A 17,029-nucleotide genomic window follows, 5' to 3' on the forward strand; every position below is an offset into this window, starting at 1 on the left:
GCCGTACCGTAGCCCAGCACCTTCTTATTTTTTATTGTGTTTCTGCGAGTTGTTTTTTTCTTGACCGTCATTCTTCTCAATCTCCCCACAAACAAAACTGAAGAATAGAGCGTAGTTTTCCAATCTTTTTTCTGTCTTTAAAAAAAAAAAAAATAGTTTAGGCAGTTGAAGCATTCTTTTATTGAATGATCTATTTGTGCATGCGCCTGACTCAGCATCACGCACACACGCGTGCGCACACTCTTGCACACACACGCGCGCGCACACACACCTGGGCTTCACCCCCTCAGCATCCTTTTGAGAAGCAGCAAGCGCGGAGCAGAGGAGTGTGCGCAGCTCTCCCCGAGACAATCACCGGGCTCATTGATGCTCCAAAAGTGGGGCGAAAAAAAAAAGTAGCAAGGAGAAATTAAAAGTACAAGACTCGGGGCGACTTGCTTGAAGACAAATGTTTAACATCACCCTAAACGCACTGAAGAGAAGCCCAGGAAGGCACCGGTGTGAAAAAGAAGAGAAAGCATAGCTGTGCGGAGACTGAAAGGAGCAGGGCATGTGGATATTGGCTTTTACCTTTTTCCAGAGCATCTTGAATGGTAAGTTTCACCCTTTTAATCAGTTTTTATTGTTTGCATGTATTATTGATGCGTCTGACACATAGTGAGGGTAGACGAATGTGACCCACATGAAATGGATTTTTCGTGGCTGTCAAAAGGCTTTGAAAAGAAAGGTGAAGCAGGCGCAAAATGTATAGATTAAAGCCTTCAAGCTAGCCACTAAAATGCCATTTGGGCCTTTTGGTTTTGATCGGGAAAAATGTATCTGTTCGGGATCATTTTACATAGTTGGGTTTGAATAATGGTGTAATTTTGGTTTTTATTTTGCTCTCCTCTATGAAAATAGTGCATTTTAATGTATTTCTTTAAATGGAACTGTTGATGCTCTATATTCTCTCACCGTCATGGTGGCCCTTAGTAATAGGTGACGTACTTGAAATAATCAACATTTGATTTGCCACGGCCCTTCTTTAAACACATTTACACAAATTCACATTCAAACAATAAGGAAAATGTGAACAAACAACAACAAATTGCTGGTGTCATTTATAGCACATTTCAATTAATTACTAGTTCACTATTTATTTTTTTCCCCCCCATCTTTGAGGCTTGTCAATGTTAGTATTTTCTTATTTGACTGAAGACAACAAGCACAACACTTGATTAGCATTCCCCAATTAAAGTGCAACGTCGTACCACAGAAGTCACATTCATTTGAATTTTGGGGCTAGTTCAAAACACACACTAAACGTGCATTTTCCATGCAAATAAGGAAAAGTCAGATTCTCCATGTAAATGCATTCAGCGTTGCTCATTGTTTTCTTAGACCTACATATTGGCGGGAGGACACCAGAACACACATGCATGTGGCGGGCATTGTGCACGCTTATTTGCGTCATGAATTTCCATTTCTAGAATCAATAGGAGAAAATTGATAGTTTATCGCATTCAGTTATTGGCCAGCTTGCCTTCTGCAAGGAGCGGATTATGGCTGCCTGGGTGTGTACGAAAAGCAGGGTCCACGAAGGGAAGAAAATGGTAAAATATCTATGAAAACACATCGGGGGCTGAGATTTGCACATAATTGTCCACAATCAAAATGGAGGGTCAAGAAAAGCTGAATGCACAATGTAAAAATGTGCGGAACGGGGCATTTTTACAGCTTTGAATACATTCGGGTTGCAATAAGAGCCATGATGTGATATGGTGTGTCCCTAAAATGGATTTTCCCTTCTGCCTGGGACGATAAAATAAGGCTTCGAAATAGATTTTGGTAGCAGCGTTCGGTGCCATATATTGACAACGACTGAAATGGTGTTTTTGCTTCACGCTTGTGATGAAACTCATGAAAGAACAATCAGGAATCCTCATCAATCATACTCATCTGTGACATTACATCAAGTGCTATGCGAGATTCTGACTGTTTTATTGTGTGAGGGATTATCAAAGCAGCCTGTGGCAAACAAATGATAGGAATTAGGCTGATGTGTGCAGACATAACATTGTCACAGTTTTAATCTATTTTTGAAAAGAAGAACATGTTTCATCATTTGCTGTTTGTGTTGTCTTCTTATTCGATTTCACCGTCGAGAAGGCCTACTTTATGAACCGTGATTATCTTGAATACGAGCCGCTCATTGGCTGAGCAGGCGTTGTCAGACTGAATGAATGACCTTGTAGACAGCAGGCTGCGCAATGATTGGTTTCTAGACAATTCTTGCTGTTTCGGAGTTAGGCCTATCACATGTTCACTGGCCCGTCTCCATGGTAACTTCCTAATGGCTGTCCAAAAACATTCACTATAAGGGATAAGGAAAACTATACTATGGTTGTCGGACACACAAAAAAAAAAAAAAAAGGTTTGGCATTTGTTCCTGTGCTGTGATTGTTAACTATTCACTGTGCCACCAGACTACATGATTTAACAGTACAGAACCTCTTATTTTAAGGCTTTTCATTTGTTAAATAATTTTAGGGATTGGATTCACAGTTCAGTAGGAGGAGCTAATCACAACTCCTCACACCAACACACAGAAGGACCTTTTGTTTTCACACACTTCAAATAAAATCATCTCAATCTTTTTTTCTTTTTTTCAAAAAATCCCACTTCATTCCCATTTTTATAGCGGTAGTTAAACCGGCATATGAGCCAAATAAAAACAAATCAAGTCCTTACATGATGCAGGTTGAACAATTTTCACCGTCTCCATGAAAACTCATTTGCCTAATGTCAAGTGTGCTTCAGCCACTTATAAACTGAGAACTGATCATATAACACATCGATGCCCCCTAAAACAGGGTAAAAAATACACAATACATGATGTAAATATATTTTTTTAAATAATGATTGACCCATATTTTAAACAGGACATAGTAAAAACTTTTAGTCTTCTTAACATGAAGTTTTAAATTGTTTTCTGGTGCATTTCTTTCTTTCCCACTACCTTCAGCTTTGGGTTCATGGAGATGTGTGGAACAAATAATGAAAGAACATTCAAACATATTTGCAAATATTTTTGAGCATACTTAAATACATTCGAGTGAGTTTGCCATTCAAAAATGTTTAATCCAGCTCCACATTCCATCTGGCCTCATTTAAATGTTTTATTAATCGTCAGCACTCAAAAGTCAAGATAAAGTGAATCCAGCAGTTAATGTCCTAGCTAACATTTAAAAGTATATTTCTATTTTTCCTGCTAATGAACTGATCCAGCCATCAATATTCTCCACGAATAGAGTCAAATTCAATCTTTCCCTGAGAGCTGCCTCAAGGCAAAACAGTATCAAGTTAAAACGCCACACTCACATTCTGACTGAAAAGACATACAGAGGAGCACCAATGAAATGTAGTCATACGCAAGAGGCTTAATCCAATGCTTTAAAGACTTAATCACGTATGTGTTCGATAAGATAACAGTTAGTCTGAGATCAAGGGATCACACAATAAAATTTTCATCTCAATTAACTTTGACCTTTTCTCTAAGCAAAAAAAAAAAAAAAAAAGCAGGCAATGGAGAGTAATGAGAGCCCAATTAGGTCAAACTGTGGGATGACCCGAGAGATGACTACAATGGCAAGACTTTGTCATGGAGCAATAAAATAACACCTGACCGGTTTTACTGACCAACGCATAAAGGGTGTTTACTAGCAAATTATTTTGTCTTGATTGCAGACAATAGCCCATCAAACGTAATTAGGGTTATGTTAAAAGCACAGATGATAGATCATCTCGAAGCGCTTTGCTCAGAAATTAATATCTAAAGCAGGAGTTCTCAAACATTTTGGCATCAGTTAGGAAAGCAAATTTCCCAAGCACCCTCATTGCAAATGTTTGGGGAAACAAAGCAGAAAAAAACAAAACAAACAAACAAACAAACATTTAACGCTTTCACTCCCGTTGGGACAATGTGTCCCAAAACTATTGAAAAAAAATGGCAGTGGTATTGGAATTGTAACAATAAGATGCGCTGGCATCCCAACGGTTCATTACACACCTATCTACACATTCTAGTGGCATTTAGCGACGTTTCCATACACAACAAGCCAGTGACGAACCAACTTGTCAACAAGCCTAAAATAACCTGATATTATCATAACTATAATCGATAATTACAATTATAATAACTATAACAAAAGTCACTTTCATTTTACATTTATTTTTTCCTCAATATATATATTTTATATATAAAATTATTCCTCATATTCTGTTCTTTTCGTGTCATTCAATATCCATTTGGTTAAGCTCATTGCAGTGCTGTTGTTCTATGTTGGAGTTTTTAGCCAATTAGAATTCAGCTAATTTGTGTCGCTATGCTGTGTGAAATCTGCCTTTGACAAGAGCCACGGCATTCGCATCAATACAGCGTGGGCTTCCGTGCAAGCGCAGATGGATATGTCAGTGGCCCTAATGCTTCCCAGACAGCTGTAATAGTCAATCAAGCCATAACTTCGCCATCTAGAGGCCTCAAATTGAACGTGACATGACTGGATGTTCACTGCGCGAAGGCAGTGCCATATTGATCCACCATGTTTAACGTTTTAAGTAGTTAAATCAGTTAATTACAAAATAAAAAAAACAAAAACATAACATGTTGCTCAACCAGCTAACATTAACGTTAGTGTACATCGAAGCCAGACCCGCAGATGCTTTTTTTTTTTTTTTTTAACACACAATGTCTGAAGAAGAACAAAACGGGAATTGGACCGACGCGAATTTCAGCATTGGCGTCCATGTCGATACAAAATGATTTATTATTGGAAATGAATGCAAAAAAGCATGTCATTGAAGTCTTTCTGATGAAAAAAAGAAGAATGGATTTTGTATTAAAAGAAGTGGGAGACAGGCGTTATGGTGAGTTGAGCATTTGATTCATTTTTATTATGTTTCCGTAATTTTATCTTGCTCACATTCAATTAGTGGTAAAGAAATAAAAGGATGTTCTTATATTAAAGTGCGATTTGTAATTTAGCATCCAATCTGGTTAAAGCTTTTGGTGTGACGTTGTGTCAGGTTTTTTCCTGTCGTGGCTTTATTTTGTGGAGTTTGACTTATTTTGCTTTTGGGTTCATGTTGTCTTTCCCTGGCGTTTGGCGTTTGTGTAATTTGTGTCACCTGTCATGAGCGTGTTCTAGCTCTAGTGTAGCTCTAGTGTTTCGCCCAGCTTCTGCGAGTAATAAATCGTTTTATTAAGCCCATCTCATCCTGCCTCTTTGCATTTTGGATCCATCTTCCCAAATCTGTCGCCAACAAGCCGCACCGACATGATACTTGGTGGACTTCATAAAACTTTGTGGACAAGATCTTTAATGATGATATGAGTTTTGTGGGTCTTTTTGACAAATTTCAAAATTATTACATTTTTAAAAACATTTTAAACTGGTTGACTTGATTGCTTTATTGACATGTCAGGAATACATTCACAATTTTATATCAAATAAAATGAATGTTTTTTTTTTTTATTAATAACAAAAATTATTTCACGGACCCTCTGCAGTCCGGCCAAGGACCCCAGGACGTCCGCCGACCCCACTTTGAGCACCGCTGATCCAAAGGACTGGATTTAGCATTCCAACCCACTTAATTTGTGTGTGTTTTGAGAGGGTTTGTTGAGTTGCATTCTTATCACGAGGTGATTCCAGCTGAAAAGGGAAGCTAATGTTGGGTAATGGATCCCCTAATGTGTGATCATAATTGATATCCCTAGTTCATTTGCAATACAGGGATAATGAGGGCTACTCTACTGTATGGCGCCTCCTTGAGCCCGTCTAACACTCCAATTAGGTGCAAGCTTCGGCCACTAGCTTGTGTGTGCGTTTCATCCGCTGTAAAATCTAATTACCGATCATACTGTGTCTGTCTGGATTCCAGCAAATCAGAGGTCTAATTGCACAAGCCGGCGTGCAAATGTCTCTTGCATTAAAATGTTAACGATATCATTTAGCATCTGTGTGGAAAGAGGCTGGAGCAGAAAAGCCCTTAGCAGCCAGATGTAGATGTTTGATCGTGTGTGCAAAGTCAGGTTGTCGTACATCTGGCGGGGGTTCCCCCCACTCAGGCTGATTTTTTTTCAACAGAGGATGGCTTTCATTCACTCAGCACCTGTCAAAGTGACACATCATATTAGTGTGCTGCAATACTCACAAATACTCTGGTGGGCAAACAGGGGAAAACAGCACGAAACCGGTCAGGAGATGTAAAAGAGCATTTCTCAAATGTGTAATTTGTTGCTTAATTCAGTTTGTTTTAATGGGTTTTTACAGCAAGTTTTATTTTAAATAGTTTCATTTTTGGAAGGAAATTATTTAATTGAATGTTGTTTATATTTGTTTCAGTAATAATTATATCTTTTTTTTAAATATAAGGAATGTTTGTCACATGCAAGACAAAAAAAAATACCAAATTTTATATTGCAATGTCAGATTAACTAAATTTTTGATATACAGCAATACCTACATAAATATTATATTATAAAGTGATGTTATTAAAGTGTTTGAAAATAACCCTTAAGGTAAATAATGATGAAAATGAAACACATATACATATACGTCTTCTGTTCGCTGAGGTGAACAGAGTTTCACTGTGTAGTTTCGTGGTATACATGCGACAATAATTCTCTCCATTCTACAATTTATAACTGGTTACCAGTAGACTTTACAGGATTGGGATTTTTAGGAGAATTGAAAAACTGGACCGACATAAAGTGAAACAAAATCAACTTGAGACCGAAGTAATAGATGCAAAAACTTGCTCTGATGAAATTCTGTATTGTAATGAAATGGTGGTGGAAGTGTGACGCCCACCCACCAAGACAAACACTAGTGCAGATCTTCATAAATACTGTCTCTTAATCCAGTCTGGCAAATACCATTTCTATGTGTTAAACTCGACGCAAGCTGAGTGAGGCCCAAGGCTGAATTGGTCTCAGGACTGCACGTAATGCATGTGCCTGGGATGCTGCTTCTTGTGCATGTTTACTGTCACGTCAACATTTACACATGCAGATGTGCACGCGCACACACACACCCACGCACACACGCACATACACACACAGAGTCTCTCTTTGACCTTTTAGTTTTCCATGCGGTTTGGAGGTTTTGCTTATGCTCAATTTCAATTTTGGAAACTATTTTACCGCCTGGAGCGTGATGCTCCACAGCCGAGATAATGGAGGAGCAAGGCTGGATGGACAGAATGACACAAAGACAAATGAGCCCTGCTTGGTTTTCCTGTCACTGCTCTCTATTTTTAAATGATGGCACAGATGCTATGACTTAAAACCATGGTAGTACTGGGTATTTTTAGCCCACCATAAAACACTGTCATCTTATTGGAGTTATGATATTTGATTTTTAGAGTATTTCTTCAAAAAGGTACCTGCAAGTTGCAAAAACAATATGTGGTTTATTATGTGCAAGAGTGCTTGCACAGAGAGTTTAATCGAGGAGCTTGGCGGGTGTGACATGTAGTAGTTGGGCCGCGAGGCCTGATTTATGCCTTTTCGGGCACTCATTGATCCCCTAGCCTGGCGTGAGACTGAGTGCATTGTCAATAATCTTAGCACTTTGTGGTATTCCTCGATTTCACACACCTCTTTGCGCGTTTGTGGTGTGTGCTGCAGTAACTTGTCAACTGGTAATCTAATGCCCCCTTTCCACAGCATTGCACCAACTGCGATTACACTCATAAATCCATCTGCAAACGCAACCATTATCTCCAGTAGTTTTGTCACACTTGAGGCCCATTTTGGCCTCAACACTGTTCTTTAGATCTTATTTTGTAGGTCTTGGTCTTGCACTGGGTGAAATTCTCTGGCAAGGCTGGATTAGATTGGCAAAGTACCGGAACTGATCTGCTGTTCTCTAACTTTATTGATGTGATAATCAGGTGAAGCACTTGGTAAAATAGAAAATTCAAAGCTCAAAATGTGTTTTTTTGTGAATCATTGACTTAATTTGAGAAGAAATAAAAAAAAAAAAAGTTGAGCATTTTTTAAGGTTTATCCAATGGATGTGAAACAACGGTATAGATTAAAATTGAATATGATGGTATTACAATTCTTCTTCTTCTTCTTCTTCTTCTCCTCCTCATTATTATTATTATTATATTATTATTATTATTATTATTATTATTATTATTATTATTATTATTATAGTTATCAGCATTTGATGCTACAATGTCCTTTTGTCCTGTATGAGATTCAATATGTATATGGACATATCAAACCAATTGGAATGCAACAAGCACTCCAAGGAAAAACTTAAAAATAAAAGCCTAAGAAGACTTTTTTGCATTGGCCTGCATGTATTATTTGGTGTGTTTTATTTTTGCACTCTTAATTAAATGAATTGTTGTTCAAAAACATTTGGAACAGTCAGCGAGGGCTTGATTCTCAGTTTAGCGAATCATTGTGTGTACATGGGGTGCAAAACCCATTTACAGTACATAGCAAAAAGCAATGTTAAGCATAGGACGATATTGGATTTTGACAGTATAATAACCATGAGCAAAATATTACGGTATGACGGTATTGAAATTACATATCTAAATTAGAATTTGTAATTTTTTCTTCATTTTTCTTCATTTTAAAAATTCTTATTTTTAAACAAATGCACAATACATATATATATATATATATATATATATATATATATATATATATATATATATATATATATATATATATATATATATATATATATATATATATTATATAATTATTTCTGATTGAACACATTCAAAATAAACTGAAAAATGCTATTATAATCCATCATATTTTAAAGATGATCAATTTAAATTAAGTTTATTTCAAGTCAATCATTGAATGTGATTCAATTATTATAATTGTTATTTGACAATCCAGGCAGTGGACAAAGTAATTGGCTGCTGCAGCAGAGAAGGACTCATGTATGATACACAATGAGTGCTGCTCACTGTTGTTGCCCGTTAAAGCAGATGACACTGGAGGGAAAACATTTCAAATGTCAAAAAACATTGACAGATTGAACAGTTTGACTTTTCAAACGGTATATCACCAATGACTGGCACATGCCTATCCCATGTGACTGTTTTTTTTTTTTTTGTGGATTCCAGAGGCTCTGTTTTAAATTGGTAAAGTGGGTGTCCCAAACTGAGGTTAGTACAGCTACACAGACCTGAGCCAAGCCGGTGCTGTGCAGCGGAAAAGCAACATAATAGAACAGGGCCATTTTACGGTAGAAGTGAAGAATATGATGTTGTTAAGGGAGTAATTTGGACCAAGTGTCGTCCTTAGAAGCATGTCACCATTTACATGATGCTAAGTGTCCCCATACACTGTTGTCAGACTGAGGTCTATTATGTACTGCTCTGTGCCCTTCTGTCTGCAACATCTATCCCCACCAGTGATTATGCTAATTGCTGTTTGATCAGATGATTAAATTAAGACATGATTCATTCAAGGTATTAAAATGCTCAGAATACATTTGTGTCTCTTTGGTCTTAAACAGCCCCCATCACTTGAGAAAAGGACGACTGGAGAGCATAGGAAGACAAATATTGCTTCTTTTTATTCAGCCCATGGCACATGGAGAGCCGTAATAAACCAAAATGTGGGGCTGAGGGAGAGAGAGGAGGAAAGCAATGAGGTAAAGGAGAAATAAGGCAGAGGGTGTGCATGGGGTGGGGGATTGCTGAAAAGAGCCGTGCGGTGGTCCCCTAAGTGTTGAATAAACATGTTTGGTTTAGGGAAAATGGCTGCGATAAATGTTTAATATGATAAGTCCATAAAGATGGTCAAATGAGTCTGGAGTATTAAAATGAGCATGGCACGCAGCAGCAGTAGCAGCTTTGAAAAAAAGAGGGGGGGGGGTGATAATGGCAGACAAGCTAACAGGATGAGAGCAGCCAGCTGCTGTGACATTGGCATTAACACACTCCACCAGCTGCTGGTCACAGACATCTCTTGGACAAAATGAGGATGGCAGTATAGCTTCAAAGACCTGCCACTGCCTGATAATGACATTATCAATGCAAACAAAAAATAAAATAAATTAAAAAAACCTAATTGGAATTAACATGAGTAATTGGTTTGTTGGATGGTTTGCTTCGGGATCTGTGAGGTTCACAAGTTCAAAATCCATGAAGATTTATGGCAATATTTCAGTCAAAAACATAATTTAAGCAATAATAATATTACTGTTTGGAGTGCATTAGTATTAAAAAGGAGATAAATAGATTCATTCCGTTGTAACAATTCAAAACAAAACCTAAACACTATTTTAATAAAGATCATAACAGCTTCATAACAGTTTACATTATAGTCCCAAAGAAATTACCACTGACAATAAAAGGCCAACACATTTTTATGGCTCTGATAAGACCCTCCCAGCTCTTGTCTTAAGCTAGGGAAATAAGTAAGTGAGATAATTAGGCATGCAACATTTAAAGTTAGACGAGCGACACAGGTATCCCTCTTTTAGCTGTTGGGAAGAGGAAATAATATTGTTTATAAAGCACAGTTAATGAATGTTGACCATGCTTTGCATGCACACATAAATTGTCCGCGCACATGCATGCCTGCACAATTACACGTGCACACACACAGGCATACACACACACATGGGTTTTTTGCTGATGTAGTGGAGACATTATGCTTTTCCTAGCCCCTATACGCTAACCGTCACGACAGCTTGCTTTAATTCTAACGCTTACCCTAAACTCAAACCAAAATCCAATTCAAAGGTATTTTCTAAGAAAAGTCTAGACCCTCAAAAACAGATCTGAACTTGTGGGGTCCACGCAAATAGTCCTCACAAAGACAATAAAAACCGGAAGTTGTCCGAGTAATATCAAAGACCAAAAAAATTGGGATTTACTACCTCCCCAATCGGCACTCAGCATTTAAGGGGCAGTTTGTAATATTTAGACAGTTATTCATTTAAATTCGCAATATAAATTTCAGTAAGATGTAAATAAATGTGTTGTATCACATTTTTTTTTATACATCATCGTAATCTAGTGATAGCTAATTATATTACATGGGGAGCGCTGCTCAAATGGAGGCTGTCATGTTTCTTTTATCTATGGAAAGCGGAGGAGGGAAACGCTCGCCAGCGTAATTCAAATCACGACGTGGATGTCAGTTTGTGTCTTGTGTGCACCCGATCGAGTTTGTGGTTTGTATGCCAATCGTAAATAAAAATGGAAAAAAAAGAAAATAGAAGGTTGTTATGCCAATTATTAATAAAAGAAGGAGGGGCGGGGGTCCGCTCAATGCAGCACAAGTTTCACGACGGTGCACAACGATCAGTTTTGGGAGTTTGGATGACTAGTTTTTCTAAGCCAACAAAGACATCATGATACAACATGATACAAGAATTTACCTTGCACTGTAGGCAGCCTATTGTATTCGCTGTAATCCTTGTATACCTGGATTGCTGTCCTGCAATGTACTTGACTGTTCTTTGTGTTTGCATATACAAAAAGTCTGGAAACTGTTGGATTATTATCATGGAGTACTTACCGTAATAACCCAAATATAAGATGCACCTGTGTAAGACGCACCCTTAATTTTGGGGTCAAATTCTAGTGTTTTCTATGTTACCACGTTCAGATTTCCCACATTGTGACCAGTCAGTGAATACTTCGCCAGTGTTAAATGCACTTGAGACAGTTTTTCCTTTTCCTCGTGACGTGGTTCAAGTTAATTTTTCCACCAAGTTTATGGTTATATGTATATGCCAAAAGATAGCAAATAATAAACGAGTCAAATGGATTACCTTTCCGCGTTCTCTAATCGGCGAAATAGCGACATAAGCGACATAATAGAGACATAACTTTTACACCATCCTTTCCGTTCTTAGCAACATTTCTGTGTGTGAACAATGATTGAGTAGAAAATTGTTTTTTTGAGGAAAAAAGTGTAGCATGCCTTGGACATTATGGTGCTTTGCAGCGCTTGTGTCAGTCGTCATGTATTGATGCAGATGGACTTCCCACTTCTGTCCGTGGTGTCTTTGTTTATGTCCGTGGCGACGAACCACTGTTGACATATTTGACCAGGTTTTAACGCACTATTTTGGACTGAAAGCAATGGCGAATTGTATTTGTGTGCTCTCTCACTCGCTTGGTATATACTTCCAAGTGTGGTCTCTCCGAGACAACATAGTGTATGTGCTGCATTCAATAACTCCAGTAAATGACTCTTCTTAACTCTATACAATGAGGCTTTTAAGATTTGTAATTGTTGGGTTTGATCCCCAAATGATTCCGGGGCGTGCGGCGCTGTGCTGCTAACCGCTCTCTTGGGACATGGGTCAAAAGAGAAGAAAAAAAAAAGCACACTTCTTTGTGTGACAATAGTATTATAACCTTCAAACAGGCCAATGACAAAAATGATTGCTACCTGTTTAATGTGGATCCCATGAACAATTTTTCAGACTTTTGTTGACAAAGGGTAACAAGAGGAATTGAGAGCCACTTGGAAGACAGTCAATGCTGGTAACCACTGTATGAAAGAAAATTGGAAGTATTAAGTAGGAATGGGATACGTGCGCTGTGCTTGGGGGACTCACCAAAAAGCCCATTCTTTTCTGTTGTGGTCAACTCAAACTTACAATTTTGGTAATGAGTACTTGACCAAAGCAACATCTATTCAAATAGGTTTTACTAGACACTTTGATTTATCATTGGGTGACCAAACATCATGGACATGTCCACTGTATTTGTGAAAATATCAGTTTTTTTTTTATCTAAGGACCAATTAGATAAAATCGTTGAAACTGTTGAAATTGACTGACATTTTGCACACTTCACACTGATAACCTGAAGGACTATGGTGACTTTATTAAATTAGTATCACTGTGAAGCAACTGTTTTAATTAGATGGGTGTTAATTAGATGCAAATGAGTTCATGTCCTTTGCATAGGGTTAAGGAAAGGGAAAACACCTGGCACAAATAAAAATGCTAAACGCATACAAGACAGCACCATATAACATGCTGGAGATAAAGAACTAACTTTAGCTAGCATGTTAGCCACAGTCACACGTTGTTGGCTCAACAAATAAAACTAATTTAGGGCATACTGTATTATCATAAATGATAACATTCTTACAAAGAAAGTACAACTTACAGACACTCGTGGGCCAAATTTTATAAAGAGACAGATGACAGTGACTGCTCTCAACTCAAGCCACGCTGTCCTTCCTCTGGACATAATGTAAAATCAACAGTGTCCCGAGGGGGCGGCAAAAAATAAAGATCAAGCCAAATAAGCGCAATTTATTGAATTGTTGAAGGATAAACTAAATCAGTTCCAAAACATCATTATTTCGGGTGCGCCCGGCACCAGTCGATCCACGTACCGGTCCCGGGTCGCGGATCGGTGATTGGGGACCCCGGATTTAGAACATTTTTTGTCCCCAGATTATTTATTTATTTATTTGTCAAGTGTCCTATTTTTAGGAAATCAAAATATGGTCACTCTAAATCATCTTTAAAATATTAGCCCTTTAGTTTTTTTCAATACATTTCTACGTCACTATTTGGAAATATTGTAGCTTATTAATGCTAAGAGATAACGGCACACTGTGTAATTGTTGCTGTGTGCAATTTTGCTACTTTGATGCTTAAAGGGTTAAAGCTCCTTATTAAGCAAAGGCCTCCGTAGCTTGCTTACATCCTAGCTAAACCCAATGTAGAGACCAAAGATGATCTGTGATAGGTGAGCCACCTTGTCCTCATGGCTGGGACCTTCTTGGCTCAGTGAAAACCACCATGCACATTTGCTTCGCTTACATGCAGGTGCTCAAATTAAGACAACGCACAGCGACTCCTTTGAAGGTCCTTAACCTTAATGACTGCTGACATAATAAGGTTGGCCGTCCAGGATGCGCCATGACCGACTGAAGTCAGGCCTCTGTCAGCAACAATCTGTGCAACGTGAACGTTGCTGCTTAATCATGTTATCAAGAGAGACGATGTATGCTGACCATTAGATTACTTGGGAAGAGATTAGATTATATCCACTCAAGTCTCAATCATACATCTTTGAGCATCACAGCGAAGCTCCGAGGTTGACTGTTTACTGGCACACTGGAACAGCGACAATGCAGTGATGAACGCTAGGCTTGGAATATGGCCAGAATGTACTGTCGAAATATTGCAAACAATGTTATGGAAGGAACAAATATGTGATGTTGAGAGAAAGAGTAAAATCATCAACAAGCAACACATGCATTTGCTAATCCTGTTTTTATGACTTCATGAGTGGGCAGCATCCTGTGCTCTCAGTGCCACTTATTAAACTCATAATTAACACATTAACACATCCATTTAAAAGCAGACGGCGTTTATTTTCACATGACGAATCTGAGTAAATATAACTGGTGAAATCAGTTCACGATGCTGACAGTGTCTTCTTCTTCTGTATAGTACTTGTATCAGTATTTTCTTCCAGCAAATACCATACTAACGTTTCCATTAAACAGCACTAACGATTATCTTCTGTTCAAATGTGAGACGTAATGCTGAAACTGCTGCACCTCTGTAGACCAAATAAACCATGAATGACATTTACAATTTATATTCATCCAGTTCTGTCTGTCAAAGGGATTAGCATTTGCATACTATAAATGCATCCCCCCCCCCCCCAATTCTGGTTAACTAGGTCAAGAAGCAGGAAATACAACAGCTAGGTCCTTTGCAGTTCTACAAAGACAGCACTTTAATGATGAGCAGTTTTCCTGATAAGTGCAGGCGTTTCTCATAGTTGTGGGACATCCCTATAGGAAAATGCATTTCATTTACATTGTAAATGTGATGAGACACATCAAGATGTGACACAAGGTTCAAAATCGGGACTGTCACAGTTAAACCTGGACATCTGGTCACCCAAGCTCTGATTGATATTGCAGCTAATATTACCATCTCAATTTTTTTGTTTACTACACCGATTTTTGACAGGAAAAATTCAAATCTGAAACTTGGACTGCCATTCAGGACCATTTATAATATGAATAATGGATGTAATGACACACACGGCTATAAGAAAATGTGATGATTTGAAAAAAAAAGTACTGTACAGTACATTGAAACAAGTGGGGATATCTCCTACCTAAATTGTGTATCAGATCCAGATCTAAGACCTTGGAAAAAAAAAGAAATGATAATTCTGTTGTCTCATCATCTTACGCTATTAAATCCAAATATTCCCATCTAGAGCCACAAAAAAACCCCACTGAAAAACCTCACAGTGTTGTCTCTTGTGATCTCATATTCAGATGCAGTAAGTGTATAATTTAGACATCATCGTTTAAGCAGAGCCCCTTAAACATCATAGGACAGATCTGTCGGGGTGGATCAGTGGCATGCACGCAGCCAACCCTTTCTACTGTCACAGCGTTGCTTAATATTCATGAGAGCAAATTGGAGGACAGTCATTTAGCTTTGGCGCATGGTGTATTGCCTCTAGGCAGATCGCATGAGTGGGAGGGTTTACTCACTTCGGACTGGTTGACATCTGCTGGTCTCTGACACATTTCCTATGGTTAAATTTACAATGATGCCTAGGGGTTTGAATGACTTGAAATGACTTTCGAGATACGAGCTGTGTTGGGCAGGTTTTTTTCCTTTGATTTTTCAAAGGGAACTACCGTATTCCTCCGTGTACAAGTCAACCCCCCGTTTTTTTTTTCTTCAATTTGGTCGAATTTTAGAAACGCGGGAGTCTACCAGTCCCTGACTTCAGTGGTTACATTGATCATGGCTGTCCAATTAAAATACAAGGTGTGTGTTATTGAAATTACCAAACTACGGTACTTTTAGATGAATTTCTACATTGTATATTGAATAACATATTGTTGCTGTTCTTGGAGGGGGGAGGGGGGGGGGGGCGTACAAGGCAATGTGCACGCGAGCAGAGACACAATTGCCGAAATGAAGGTTGCGACAATAAAATGATTTGAAGTGTCAATGCTTTATTTTTTGACACAGTTGAATGTGAATTCATCTAAAAGCCCTCAAAGGCATCACCACTATCTGACACACCGAATATCTCGAAAATGAGGAAACAAAATCTCGACTTGTACATAGAGAAAAATGGTAAACTCAGCTTGCTTCACAATTGGCAGCAGTTCTTCAAAGAGAAGCCCCAAGATGTTTATTTAGGCTGATTTAGGCAGTTTATATATATATATATATATATATATATATATATATATATATATATATATATATATATATATATATATATATATATATATATATATATATATATATATATATACGGTTATTTGCTTATTTTGTTCTGTTCTAGATTAAGCTGTAACCCGTAGTAACTCTGTAATAAAAATAATTAACAGTTGTCGAAGGTTGATTTGTATTGTTTTTTGTTTTGTTTTTTTTTTACTGTGAAAAAGAATACAGGTTTAGGCATACTTATACAATTTGTATGGATAATAAAAGTTTCCTCTATCCTGGGGGGCGGTTGGCAACATATAATTGAGAAGCACTGAGCTGAAGAAAGCAAGTAACTGTACTCACTTTGCCACTTAATGAGAGGTGCGTTTAGTGACCACTCGTATTATGAGATTTTAATCTTATATAAATGAATATAACACATACAGTAACTATTAATCTAAATCTTTATAAATACTCATTCACTGAGCCAGATGGCAATGACTAGTCTGTGATGGGACAGGTGCACATATTTTATCATTTCTCCCGAATAAGAACAGCAGCATGTAAAGTCAGGTTGCAAGGTATACATACTTGACTTCTTTGGCACAACACCGAGAATGAGCATAAAGGGTTGCACATTGGCCAGTGCATTGACTCGCTTAGCACTGTTGAACTGCCAACCAAAATAGCATTTACATTCGCTCCCGTAATTATTTGTACATAACTGCCTGTCATCAGATTGACTAGCAATTACATTTGTTTACAAATCATATTGTTCCTGATGCTAATTTATTTTACATTGTATTTTAGCGAAAACT

The 17,029-nt window shown here is 37.9% G+C and overlaps 1 protein-coding gene across 4 annotated transcripts in view; it reads left to right on the top strand.

Moving 5' to 3' along the window:
• The first annotated feature begins 293 nt into the window (after nucleotides 1–293).
• The window catches only part of dscamb (Down syndrome cell adhesion molecule b), a 155,042-nt gene continuing 138,306 nt past the window's right edge, over nucleotides 294–17,029 (top strand). For all 4 annotated transcript variants that reach the window (XM_088427068.1, XM_088427070.1, XM_088427069.1 and 1 more), the window contains exon 1: nucleotides 294–593. In XM_088427068.1, coding sequence (XP_088283194.1) covers nucleotides 551–593 — 43 coding nt within the window. In that variant the 5' untranslated portion in view covers nucleotides 294–550. The remainder of the gene's footprint in view (nucleotides 594–17,029) is intronic.

Source organism: Hippichthys cyanospilos, chromosome 11, assembly GCF_059441005.1.
Source record: "Hippichthys cyanospilos isolate Australia breed blue-spotted pipefish chromosome 11, RoL_Hcya_1.0, whole genome shotgun sequence".
NCBI lineage: Eukaryota > Metazoa > Chordata > Actinopteri > Syngnathiformes > Syngnathidae > Hippichthys > Hippichthys cyanospilos.